The 13,367-nt window shown below is 43.6% G+C and overlaps 1 protein-coding gene across 5 annotated transcripts in view; it reads right to left on the reverse strand.

Annotated features, from left to right (window-relative positions):
* KDM3A (lysine demethylase 3A) overlaps positions 1 to 10,269 on the reverse strand; it is a 35,030-nt gene extending 24,761 nt beyond the window's left edge. Inside the window, exons 1-8 of one of the 5 annotated variants that reach the window (XM_057415517.1) lie at positions 10,156 to 10,269; positions 9,458 to 9,646; positions 6,805 to 6,960; positions 4,485 to 4,595; positions 2,680 to 2,782; positions 1,455 to 1,579; positions 886 to 958; positions 713 to 801 (exon numbers count right to left, since the gene is read on the reverse strand). In XM_057415517.1, the coding sequence (XP_057271500.1) occupies positions 713 to 801; positions 886 to 958; positions 1,455 to 1,579; positions 2,680 to 2,782; positions 4,485 to 4,595; positions 6,805 to 6,960; positions 9,458 to 9,628 (828 nt within the window). In that variant the 5' untranslated portion in view covers positions 9,629 to 9,646; positions 10,156 to 10,269. Of the gene's footprint in view, positions 1 to 712; positions 802 to 885; positions 959 to 1,454; positions 1,580 to 2,580; positions 2,783 to 4,484; positions 4,596 to 6,222; positions 6,429 to 6,804; positions 6,961 to 9,457; positions 9,647 to 10,149 lie in introns of those variants that run through there. The other 4 variants (XM_057415518.1, XM_057415519.1, XM_057415520.1 and 1 more) reach the window with 4 other exon arrangements.
* Between the last annotated feature and the right edge of the window lie 3,098 nt (positions 10,270 to 13,367).

Genomic DNA, 13,367 nt, shown 5'->3' on the forward strand with positions numbered 1-13,367 from the left:
AACCCAAACCCCAACCCAAACCCCAACCCTCCCACCCCACCACCACTGCAGAGCTTCCAGAAGGCCTGCCTAAAATGCAACTTTTGGACTGAAACATTGGGACAAAATTATAGGGCAAGTTTGAAGTGCTGTTCTTTAGCCAAGCCAAGATTTTTCATCAGCATTAAGTTACCCAGACCATCTTCTGACCTTTGAGACTGTTTTCTTAGATCTCAGTGACACTTGGCAGGTCACCCATAAAAGAAATAACAGAGTTGAAAGTACCAGAAAAGTAGTTATATTCCCTTTTTTACTGAAAAAACATTTTCCAGACTGCTGCTTGAATCCTCAAAGCATGAAAGTGTACCTGAAGGTTTTGAGTTTAAGTACAAAACAGTTAAAGAACATGAGAAAGCAGAGGTTATAGACTTGAGAACTGCTTTGGGTTTTCTCCCACTCCAGAATACATGACCAGGCAGGTTAACTCCAAAGAGAAGGAGGGGGCAAAAAGCACAGTTACCAAAACAAAAGCCAACCTTTGAGGCTCAGTTAACTTTTTGCTGATTATCACAAGATGTTTCTCTCATGCCTAGACAAGTTTCAAGGAACTCAACACACCCTCCCAGGGATTATATTTATTATTTTACTTTTCTGTCTAATCCTTATTTAAGGCTGTTCTGAGAAGTGACATAACCTTTATATAACACTCATACATAACACAGCAAGGTATTACCTCAAGAGAAGATTTTGGGTGTTTAGCATCAACACTTCCACTGTTCTCAGATGATTTCCTTTTCATGCCCCCAACTCTTTTAGATTTATCTGGAAGAGAAGGTGATCAGGATTAGTCTATTTATCACAAATCTGCCACTTAGCATTTGAAGGACAAACAATAATAGATCTTACCAGATTTTCCATTGCTGTCATATATGATTTCAACGTGAATTAACTCTGGATCGAGAGTTTTTAAAGCTGGAATCTTGGAAAGGAACAAAAACACAGAAGCAGACCTTTAAAGAGGTGAAAGTTTCTGTTTGAATGGATTTATCTTAGATGCTGTGGTATAGGCTGAGCTTAGACACTTAACTCCCAGGTTCTTTGAATACCAAGCTGAATTTAACAATATTTGTTGTGACAGTGTCTCTGCACGAAAACACACACATAAACCAGTGCTTCAGAGCACTGTCTGCACAGCACAAAGCAAAGAAACCATGATTAAGTTTGCCTTACTCTTCAACTAAGAATTTCAAGTCTCCCTCATTGTGCATAGAAGCCCACTTGCTGTCTGATAATTCCCTCAGCACCGGATAGAAACACTCTGGGGTAACAGGCTTTTCTGCACTACACCAACCTCTACTTTCTTTAAGCTTATTACAGTAAGGACAGAATTAAAAGTGATGTTGGTGGGGATAGAAATACAAGTTCTCACTCATTTCCCCATCTTTGTTTGTAAACCCACAGCAAGTGGTTCTTACCTCCTGACAGTTGACCTCTAGAGTTCTGGTGGTTGGATTACCATTGACAACAACTGCTGTGAACCACTGAGTAGATGGATCCAGGCTATAAATTCTGATTTTTGAACCAATGATGTTTTTCCCACCTTAAGAATTGATAAAAAATACAAGAAAAAGGAGCTTAAGAAAAAAAGGAGCATGAAGATCAGTTACCAACATAAATTTGCTGACAGTATTGCATGCAGGATGCAAGTAAGCAAACAAACTGAGAACCTTAAGACAACTTCCATAGAGCTGAGAAGGATAAAAAAGCATGATAATGCTATGTACAGCTACCTCCTTCCTGCAATAGTTCAATGAACTTTTCTGGAGGTTAAGGCATACAGCAGAGGCCAGACTGACCTCTGCATTTCACAGTGAGACATGGAAATGAAGATTCAATTCTTCATCTCTTCACAGTATTGGAAATGACAACCCTAAGTTGCAATATTTGTCTTTCCATAAAAGTAAGATATTTCTTGCATATGCAAGCACATGGCTCCAAATATCTTGTGTGAATCCAGTAATCAAGAATTTGACGCTGGCAAATATAAACCCAACAAATTAAACTTGACTAAAAAAGTCTCTAAAACTTGGGAAGTTTCATAAACAAGAAGCAGACTAAAAAAAAAAATAAAAAAAAATCAGGTTACTCGAATGTATAAACAACTCCACATAATGGCTTTAACCTGAAAGAGGAGAGATTTGGATTAGATAGTGGCAGAAGCTCTTCCCTGTGAGGGTGCTGAGGCGCTGGCACAGGGTGCCCAGAGAAGCTGTGGCTGCCCCACCCCTGGCAGTGTTCAAGGCCAGGCTGGATGGGGCTTGGATCAACCTGCTCTAGTGGAAGGTGTCCCTGCCCATGGCAGGGGGTTGGAACTGAATGAGCTTTAAGGTCTCTTCCAACCCAAACCATCCTATGACCCTATGAATTCCAGTGAGAATTGCTACAAATCTGATACCTCTTCATAATCACCAAGTCATCTCTATGCGCCCAAAATACATAATCAGTCTCAGAAAGAGTTCTTGAAACTTAAATCTCCATAATCCTTCACATCTTGCATTCACTGCTATGAAAGTGGTATCAGTATTTTAAAAAGGCTTTTACCCCTAAGCCAGATTAGTGTCATTTACCCCATCACTGCAAAGATTTCCCTTTAGACTTGAGTATTTATTGCCAGTTTTCTGCTACAGAGCATGCTTGTACCTTGCACCAAGCGTGTTTCATCCAGGTGCTTCTTAACCAGAGCCTGAATTTCTTCATTAACATTTTGATCATCCTTAAGAGGAAGCCTGGAATTGTCCACATCCTATTCAGGAAGCAAAACAAGAAGTTGGTATTAAGAGTAATGCTTTTGATTAACAAAACACCGTAATATTTAGAGACAAAATAGAAGCAATTCAAAGAAGTCCAACAGGTTTCTCATTAGCCTGTCTTCCTTCAGCTCCTAGGATACTGGATTTATTGAGGCAGACATCATTTCCTTACCACTCATTTGGATGGAGCATCTGCAAGCCAGACTGAAGTGAGCTCTCCAGGTCCACTTTAATATTGTTCTGAAAACAGCCTAGCTTTGGCTTCCTACATTGCTAATGAGCACTGACTTTAATGAAACCATCAAGATTTTTTAATTGGGGATTTTAAGTTTTCAGAAACAGCAACTTTAAGTAGTCCTGAGCAGATGCCAATGCAAATATTTTCAGTTTTCTGTTTCTATTTATAACACCAGGATCTAGCCCATCTCAAAGCACCATTACAAAATGTTCACATGAATGGAAACAGCTACATCAAAATCATTCAGAGTTATTCACAGAATCATAGAATAGTTACGGTTGGAAAGGACCTCAAGATCATCTAGCTTCAACTCCCTGCCATGGGCAGCGACACCTTGCAATAGACTAAGGCTCTGTCCAACCCGGCCTTGAACACTGCAAGGGATGGAGCATTCACAGCTTCCCTGGGGATCATGTATTTATATTTCAGGGGAGGGTTATTTCCTCTATTATCAACTACACCAAATGGAAAATGGAAGTGGGACTTTTAGAGCAAGTTTTTACCAATGGCTCAGAGCTCTAATGAAAAAAAACAACAGGTTTTGCTGGTTTTTGCATTTGATCCCAAACACTGCTTTGGTACCTGTAAGAAGCAGAAGGCTGAAGAGCTGATAGTGAAGAAACTATTATTCAAGCTGCCAGAAGAGCAATCTTCCCTTCTGCAGTATTGAGATAAGACTGCTACTGCTATGTACAGAAATCTCTACTCTGCTGTTGAGCCAACACAGGCAAGACAACAATCTACAACTCAAATTTAGCTTAAAGTGATTCTTTTGTTAGTCTCTCAAGAAGAGTTGTCTATTTGCTGACTTAACAAGTCAAAGTAGAACACTAGTGATGGCACTACCACCAGCCTCAACGTGAGACATCTATAACTAGTTTCATTCAGACTGTTTGTAGGTCTTGAGAGTATTTTTCTGAAATGGTTAAGTCCTTTACCATTAGGAGATACTGTTCTTAAAACTGCCTGACGAGTCATGCAGGGCAATTCTCACTAATCAGCTTCCTTCCTGGTGCTCAATAAGGGGACTGTAATTCAACCACCTTATTTACATCCTGACCAATTCATCATTTGTTTAGGATGTGATGAGTTTCTATGAAACAGCAAGATTTATTCCAGACATCCCTGCAACTCCTTTCACAGCAAGAACAAAATTAAACTATTCCAGATTATCCACACCACCAACAGGATGGGATTGCTGTCACCTGTGCCGAGTAACTGTCCTAGCACACACCCTCAGCAGCTCTTTTAAGTAACCACATCCTGGATCAGCTTCAGAAGGTTTTTATTCAGCAGACACATTCCATTCAGAACTGATATTTATGAGCTATAGCAACAAACACCTACTCCAAGTTTTCACCCATCTAAAGTCTGCATTTAGAATACATTAACTTGAGTTATCTTCAATACCAAGATATAAGATTATCTTCCATCTTTATAATGTCATAGAAGGTTACCTGAATGGGTGTCAAAAGGTCTTTAGAAAGAAAAACACATCTCTCTTCACCAAGATAACGTACTGAAACCATTGATCCCAGACCAGCTTTGTCCACTAAGGATTTGTAAGTCTAGAAAAGCGATAAACATTGTCTTAGAAACAGAGTAAGAATACCTCATCATTCCTCATTTGCATTTAAACAAATACTTTAGTTTTGCATCTATTTCTCTGTTAAGATACCACATCTACACACAGCTCTCGAGATAAACCAAGTTTCTAATACATGCTTAACAGGAGTTACTGGACTATACTTGAAATCAATTTAATTTATTAGAATAAGTTAAAAAAATCAGTTCAGGGGACTGTCATTAACAACAATTAATCATTCAGCTCAACAGAAAGAATTTACTAATACTAAAAGTTCCAATTGCAGCTATGTTAATGGAAGCCCTCCTTATGGTAGGTTGAGGGAATAACTAGAAATCAATGAAGGCTGCTGTATGGCTTACATTAAAGTTCTCAAAGGTTATGCAACATTGACAACACACTGAACCCCAGTTTAGGCATGTATGATGCTTGGAGAGCCTCACAGCTGTGATACCACTACAAGTACATTGCTGTAGTATATACAGCATACTATGGGGCTATACTTCTATAGTCTCATGGTTGTTATAACACTGCAGTACCAACACCGTTATACCAAAGGCTTTAAGAACAGACAAGAAACAAAGATTTCCTTTAAAAGCTTCAAAACTGTTCCTAGGTTAAATTTTGTCTGGTCCTGCAGTAGCAGCTCTGAGTGGGAAAGCATCAGAGAGCCTGGAACACCAGAAGTATCCAGAACAACTCCTTCCTACATGAAAAGTATATTTGTGCCCCATTTAAATTAAAAAAGAAAATCATTTTGATAGAGTATGTGTTTGGATTTCCAAAGGATTGATCAAGCAAGAAAAGACTTTCTTCCCCTTTATCATTTTCACTTCAGTCTGGACAGCTCTGTAGGGGCAGTATTACCAGAAAAGGAACAAGACTCTCTCCAGGAGCAACTGGGTATTACAGCTCTGTAAAGTTATCCTGTTCATCAGAAACTTTTATATACGTGAATCAACAAGTTGAGACCAAGATTTAAATAAGTTAATACACACACCCCCTTTGTGACCCCTTCTTTCCTGCCTGTGTAGTGGTAAAAGCAGCCTCCAGTATTGTGCTTGTCTTTATCCTACATCACTCCCCTGCTAAATGAGCTTTGGAACATGTACACTGCATGAACTGACACGTCAATGCATCATGAGGAAAACCTTATGCATAAATTGAAGACAAGTATCCAGTAAGCACTGTTCAGGTACTTGGAAAGGGACAACAGCTAAGTTTAACTAAGCAGGTTTTCAGAACATTGTATCAGCAAAATCCACTGTTAGAACTACTGATATTAATGCACAGGTCAGGAAATAAAATTAAGGATTCATCTTTCCACTTCCTCTCCCATCCTGTTTGGCCCTACCAGCAATAAAAATCTGCTTAGATTAGCTTTGCTTAAGAAAAAAGCTCAGCTAAAATGCAGCAGCACAAATTACACTGCATACCTTATACTTAGCAGATTTAAGAGTATTAATTATGCTGAAGTTGTAGCCCGTGTTTTAATGTTCAGAACGTTTACATCTTTGTTTATTTAACAACTACTTTTAGGAGTAGCAATATTCAAAGTAGCCAAGTAAAACTATCCTGGCTGAATACATTAAGAAATGTGCCCTGTTCACCTCCACTGACTCATTTGCCTAGCCAGCCATGCATGGCAGTTACAGGAAGCTTAGTTCTCTGGCTTGTACAGTGTAGCTCAGGTTTTTCTATGCACTAAGTCCAAATCTCACAAATCATCTGTGCCAGGCAGCCATCATATCAGTCATTCCAATTCTTGTTGTCTCAGATCAAGGATCACTGAAGAATTAACAGCACTTGAGGCAGAGTAAAACAAGATATAAATATACACTACCCTTAGAAACCTATTATTGACCCTTTTTCTTTGCTTAGCTGCAGTTTCATGAAAGGAGGAAGAAACATGAGACTAGAGGGAGAAGGAATTAACTTTGTACAGAACAGCGGCTTGGGAGGGAAGCAAAGTCATAAAAATACATCCCTGTATCTTAGGCAGAACATACCAACTTCAAATGCTTACAGGCTCTGCCTAGCTCTAGCTGTACAAGGAGATTTAGTCTCCCTTCATATTACATGTTACAAGTACAAAAGTGAAGCTATACTTGAGAAATTCACACTTGTAACAACACTGTCCTCAGAAGGTAGAACTGCAAAACCAAAGTGAGTTAGGCCAAGTGTATACTTGCCATAGCAGGCCACTGGACAGGAGACACAGAACCGGCATGAGATTTTCTTTCAGCCAGTACCAGTTTTTGCTCCACCAGAAATGCTCTCATTTTATGGCTGTAGACTTCTATCCATCTTCGTTTTTCCCATGACTCATCATCAAATTCTACACAAATCTACAGAAAGGAAACAAAGCAAAGGAGTGACTAACCAGAAAATTCAGACACATGCAACATGAAAAAGGATAAGCACCAATTTCATGAAGAAAAAAAGAAAACAAAAACCAAGAGTACTTATAATGCAAAGATGGTTATTGCTTTTCTGTGACACCATCAAGCAATCACTACAGCATCCCAGCCTGACCTAGTAGTTTCTAGGGGAGAGCCAATGTTAACTGGTTTATCATCACTGCTGTCTCATAAAACATTAACATTCTTATTTAACTCTACAACCACCCCATCTCAGTAAGTCCTCTGCTGCTCAAGGACAGCTACATGTGATAACTCTGCCACCAGTGTTTACAATCAGGTCAAAACCATATACATATAAAACTCTAAAGAACTGTACAGAATAGTGTCAGATGCATTTGTAACAAGCTCCAAATCAGAGTACTTGAATAAACAAGATGAAGTTTTCCAGAAATACTAATAATAAGAGTCCCAAAGAACAGCTTTAGTTAATATATTGAAAGCAAATGACAGTTAAGGTGATCAAGTCATATAATGTGAAAGTCACTTGCTGCCTGCTTTGAACTGGTATTTATCTTTGAGTCTGAAGTATCTACACAAACTTTAAGAGGAAAACAGTTCTCACTTCTTGGCAATACCATGCCCACTTCCTTTGGGATGGCATTGTCCTTCTTTCAAAGACAATACGAAGAGATGAGCAAAGGCTTAGGAATGACAACTCTGCCTGAATACAGGAACTGGACTGCCTACCAAGACAACAGTAGAGCACTACTCAGACAAATCACTCCCTCTTCCCATAAAATAGCAAGATCCAACCCAAATGCATTTAACTAACAGCAGAGAAAGCTCGGTTGAGTGAATCTTAGAAACAGTCCCTTGTGTTTAGCTTCCTTCTCAGGGGAAAGGCAAGTAAAAGCATGCACACAATATAGCATTACCACAGGAGTGCTAATGGGTTCACAAATTAATTTAGTCATTTTGAAGTTCACAGAAACAATTAAAGAGATAAGCAAACAGCACAAGTACCAGAACGGCTTGGTTTTTTTTTGCATAGGATCAACACAAATGGGAAAACACAGCTGAGAAAATACTTTTTAGAAGTAGCTGATAGTCCTATTTACAGCTTGTTTTTCTGTACAGAAAGCAAAGTTTAGAAGAATAAATATTCCTACTCCTTTAGAGACCTCTTCCTCTCCCCCTTGCCCAATCTATTACTATTTTGGGTCTAACTATACATTGCTCTTCCACAAAGCTGTGAGAGAGAAACGGAGATGGCACGTGGGTTGGTACAAAGAGCTTTCTACACCTCAGTTGTCTATTCTGCAACTTTTATAACACTTTTACTGGAGAACGCACCAACTGAATCGCTTCTGGCAGAACTGTAACCAGTTACAACCCAAACCATGCTGTGATTCTATGATACTCCTCATATATAAGGAGGAGTATCACTATAAGTACAGCATGGGCACAGTCCCACTGCCTAGAGAGCTTCACCCCTGCTGCAAACACACAACAAGCAGCTCAGCTCCTAACAACACGGAGCTCTTCGTAATTAGGTTCACACTTCCAGAGAAGAGTTACAAACAGGTAGGTTTTCCTTCTGCTTGACATGGACCAGGTGCTTCTCCAGTTAATCAGAGGTTACAAAGATTCCCATTAAAAAGAAACAGTTTCAACTGAAAAACGTCACTGTTGATGCCTCATAGAACAGCATATCACCAAAGTCCCTTGTAGAAACAAGAGGACCATGTAACAAGATGCAATGACTATAAGGGAGGTTTGTCCCTTAGTGAGTACTTTGTATACTATAGTAATTGCCCAGGCATGTTTGAATGGTTTTACTGAGAGCAGTTGCCAAATAGCCCCTTTAGAACTTAGTCTCAAACAGTGAAGTCAAAGAGTGGAAGTCCCTTGACTTCCACCCAAAAAGTAGTTACAGAATTACACTCGGCTTGCAGTAACTGAATGTGTGTTTAAAAATCCCTTTGGTAAATCATGACTAAGAAGTAGCCACTACTCAAGAAGAGTCTGAGAAGCCTCCAACACCATACATGAACTTGGTACATCTTTCAAGACAGCAGAAGTACTTTGCTCATCCAAAGAGCAAGAAAAGTCACCAACACAGGATAGCTTTGGTTTCATCTCCAAGGAAAACGTCCATAATTGACAAGATCTTAAATGACATCGAGGAAACACACAGAAAAAAAGCCCAGGCACAGCAGGTGCCATAACAATATGCGTATTTTTAATTGCTGGTGTTAGAAAGAACATTTATAACTAGTTTGAGGCAATTTCCAGCATTAGCACAAACAGGCTGAAAGCTTTATCAGAAGCGCACGTGTTTTCAAGCATGGTACGCAGTGAAGTTGACCAAGACAACTTCTCTCCCCAACAACAGCGTGTATATACACACACCCACACGAATTTCCAGGTCACAGGGTAAGCGCTTTAGTTTAAGCAGGTGTCTTTGAAAGTTCCCAGTTACCTTCAGGTCTTGTTTGGATATATCCGTATGGGAAACTGCTCGGATCCTGCCTGACTTCCAGGGCCATTCCAAGATGCGGTTGGTATCCCACGACCTGTCCTCTTCTTCCGAGAGGCTGAGGAACCTCTTCCCCACGAGCAGCGACCAGCTCCCCTCGAGCCTCAGCACCATTTTAACTCATTGGGAGACCTCCAGAGCAGAAACCGATGAAGAAGAAGAATAAGAAACCAAACCAAGACCAACGGAGGCGGCCGTCAGCTGGCAGCCCCCGCCCGCCTTCCCTCACGGGGAGCCGCTGGGTCCGGGAGATGCGTTGCTTTCCTTCACCCTCTCCCCGTCCCCTCCCTCCCCCCCTTCTTCCCAAGCGGCTCAAGCCGAGCCCTCGGACACCCGCAGGATGCCCACGGTCCTGTTAATCATTGCCTCAGTGGGGGTGGCTGCAAGGAAACACCACAAGCTGCTGCAGTGCAGCTCCCGAAGATCCCCACGGCTGCCGACAGTCTCCCTGCCTCCTCGTCAGCCCCGCCGCCTCTTTGTTCCCTCCCTCCCAAGAGCCGAAACGGGGGACGGCAGCTGAAGAGAACGCAGAGGAACAAGCGGCCCGGCCGAGCTCCTTCCGGACGCCTCTCCGCGTCACCAACACCCGCTCCTGCTCATCTCAAACACCCCTCTCCTTATGCCCTTGCCCTTACCCTCACCTGCTTCTCCCTCCCCAGCCCCTGCCGCCACCCGGCGCACCCCGCCGTGGGTCAGACGGCCCCGGCCCGCGCTCTCCGCGAAGGGCCCCGCCGGCAGCCGCTGCGCAGCGCGGCACTGCCCGGCCCCTCAGCAGCGCGCCCTCCCGCCCGCTCCCCACCCCGGCGCGCAGCCGGCCCCCGCCGCTCCATCCAGCGTTTCTATTGGCTGTAGGGAGGCAGCGGGGCGTGGCTAAAGGCAAGCCTCCCGCTGTGATTGGCCTAAAGGGGCGGTGCCCGCGAGCTCGGCCACGCCTCGAAACCGTTGCTCAGCAGATGGCGGATCACAAAAAAGGGGTGGTATCCTTCCGCGAAGCGTCGAAGGAAGGAGTCCTCCAGCACGCCCACGTTGACGGAGAGCCCGAAGATGGGGCCAAGTGTGGAGAACCAAATATGTTTTAGGCCGTTTTTCGCCTTAAGGCTTGTGTTTGTGCCTCAGGCGAGCTGAGCCTTAAGCCATAAGGCCCCCTTTTGGAGGTGGCGGAAGGATCCTGGGGAGGCAAGAGGCGTGAATCGTCCGGTTATACGTGCAGCTCGCGGCGTACTCAGATATAGCACAGGGGGAGGGGGCACATGCGGGGCGCTACTGCGCAGGCGCGGAGTGGCAAGGTGCACCTGCGGGGGCGCTGCGGGACGGCCTCTGCGCCTGCGCAGGACCGGCACCTGCCCCAGGGTCCGCGTCTGCGCGTGCGCAGTAGAATGGGGGAATGGCGAGGGAGGGGTGGAGGCGAGTTGCGCCCGCCGCCATCTTGTTGGGGTGCAGTGGTGGCTGAAGTGAGCTTGTATGGCTGGGTCTGGGGTGGTGGGGGAAAGAATAATGTGGTGATAGAGGTTCCTCGGGAGGATGGCGGGCTTTGGAGAAGCTCTGGTTGGAGTTGATGTGGGTTATGGGGTTGTGTCTGCAGTAAAATGGCTTCCACCACTTCAGATGTCTCATTGGTTTCATGCGTGAGCTGTGTGTTCTAATGAAAGAGTAGCCAAGGTAGTAAAGAGGACAAGTAGTTAAAGTGAGGATATGGGAATGAGGTAGCTGGTGGTATTCTGAGTGACCTCACATGACACAGTTAAGGTTGGAAAGGACCTTAAGATATCCAGTTCCAACCCATGCCATGGGCAAGGACACCTCACACTAAACCATGTCACCCAAGACTCTGTCCAACCTGGCCTTGAACACCACCAGGGATGGAGCATTCACAGCTTCCTTGGGCAACCCATTCCAGTGCCTCACCACCCTCACAGTAAAGAACTTCTTCCTTATATCTAACCTGAACTTCCCCTGTTCAAGTTTTAACCCCTTCCCCCTTGTCCTGTCACTGCAGTCCTTAACGAAGAGTCCCTTCCCAGCATCCCTATAGGCCCCCTTCAGATGCTGGAAGGCTGCTATGAGGTCTCCATTCCGCCTTCTCTTCTCCAGGCTGAACAGCCCCAACTTCCTCAGCCTATCTTCATACGGGAGGTGCTCCAGTCCCCTGATCATCCTCGTGGCCTCCTCTGGACTTGTTCCAACAGTTCCATGTCCTTTTTATGTTGAGGACACCAGAACTGCACACAATACTCCAGGTAAGGTCTCACGAGAGCAGAGTAGAGGGGCCGGATCACCTCCTTCGACCTGCTGGTCACGCTCCTTTTGATGCAGCCCAGGATACGGTTGGCTTTCTGGGCTGCGAGTGCACACTGAAGCCGGCTCATGTTCATTTTGTCATCGACCAACACCCCCAAGTCCTTCTCTGCAGGGCTGCTCTGAACCTCTTCTTTGCCGAACCTGTACCTGTGCCTGGGATTGCTCCAACCCAGGTGTAGGACCTTGCACTTGGCATGGTTAAACTCCATGAGGTTGGCATCAGGCCATGCCAGGATGCATGCTCATCTTTTACCACAGGATGAGCATTATTGTCAGAGGATGTGGGAGGAGAAATGAAGAAAGTACCCAAGGCCAAGAAGGTGTTGAGTCATCCAATTGACTAGAAACTGGTGGATGTTCAGCTCTGGGTTTCCATCACAAAAGATGTCTGAGCTCCAAAAGTCACCATCAAACAGCAGCAGGGGATCTGCTGCAGGTAGGACATTCCTGCCACGTTATGGTCTCATCCTCCATGTTCTCAAAGAAGCCAGTCCCACACTTGTGTTAAATGCATCTGTAAAGCATTTCCCACCAGTTCCCTTCATGCCTCCCCACTGACCACTTGTCTACTGCTACATTCAGACACAACCATGTGTGAAATCCAGAATTCTCTGTGTGACATGAAGGATGCTCTTCATCAGGGACTGTAGTGATAGGACAAGGGGTAACAGGTTAAAACTTAAACAGGGGAAGTTTGGATATAAGGAAGAAGTTCTTTACTGTGAGAGTGGTGAGGCACTGGAATGGGTTGCCCAAGGAAGCTGTGAATGCTCCATCCCTGGCGGTGTTCAAGGCCAGGTAGGACAGAGCCTTGGGTGACATGGTCTAGTGCGAGGTGTCCTTGCCCATGGCAGGGGGGGTGGAACTCGATGATCTTAAGGTCCTTTCCAACCCAAACCATTCTGTGATTCAGTGTGTCATTCACACCATGGAAATCCGGCAGCCCAATTCCTCTGATAACTTCTAGCATCAGTGACTTGTAGCCATAAGATGAAACTAGTAATGTGTAGCATTATTCCTAGGGAAAACAAACAAGTAAAAGTGAATAATAGAAGATGAGTCACTTATATCAGATACTGCATGTAGCCTAAAGAGAGACTCATTATTTGACACCAAATGGAGAATCAGTTTCGTTTACTTCTCAGGTTTAGATAGTTAATATATAGACCAGACCTGCAACATGGAATTTCTGATAAGATATTGTATAAAGCAAGCTACATGTGAAACTACCACATTACTTGTTTTGTTGTAGGTACTAGGCTGTTGTAACAGCAGCTTTACAATGTATTCATCATGCTATATAGGTGTTGTGTACTAATCCTTGTTTAAATCTCTGAGTTTTTATATATTTGAAACACATTGCCTCAGAGTAGCTGATTAATACATAGAGGAAGAGTGATGTTAGGCAATAAAGAAGCAATATTAGTCAATACAATAGATCAAACTGTTGGTAGCATTCCACTTGCCTAATGGTGATTTATCTTTTCCGTTAGCACTGGAATAAAGGAAAGCTTTAAGGAGAGACTTGAAAGACAACAGTGTGAGTTTTTTTCGA

This window comes from Pezoporus wallicus, unplaced genomic scaffold (assembly GCF_028554395.1).
Source record: "Pezoporus wallicus isolate ANWC-B61680 ecotype Strahan unplaced genomic scaffold, APGP_CSIRO_Pwel_v1 contig_8827, whole genome shotgun sequence".
Classification (NCBI taxonomy): domain Eukaryota; kingdom Metazoa; phylum Chordata; class Aves; order Psittaciformes; family Psittacidae; genus Pezoporus; species Pezoporus wallicus.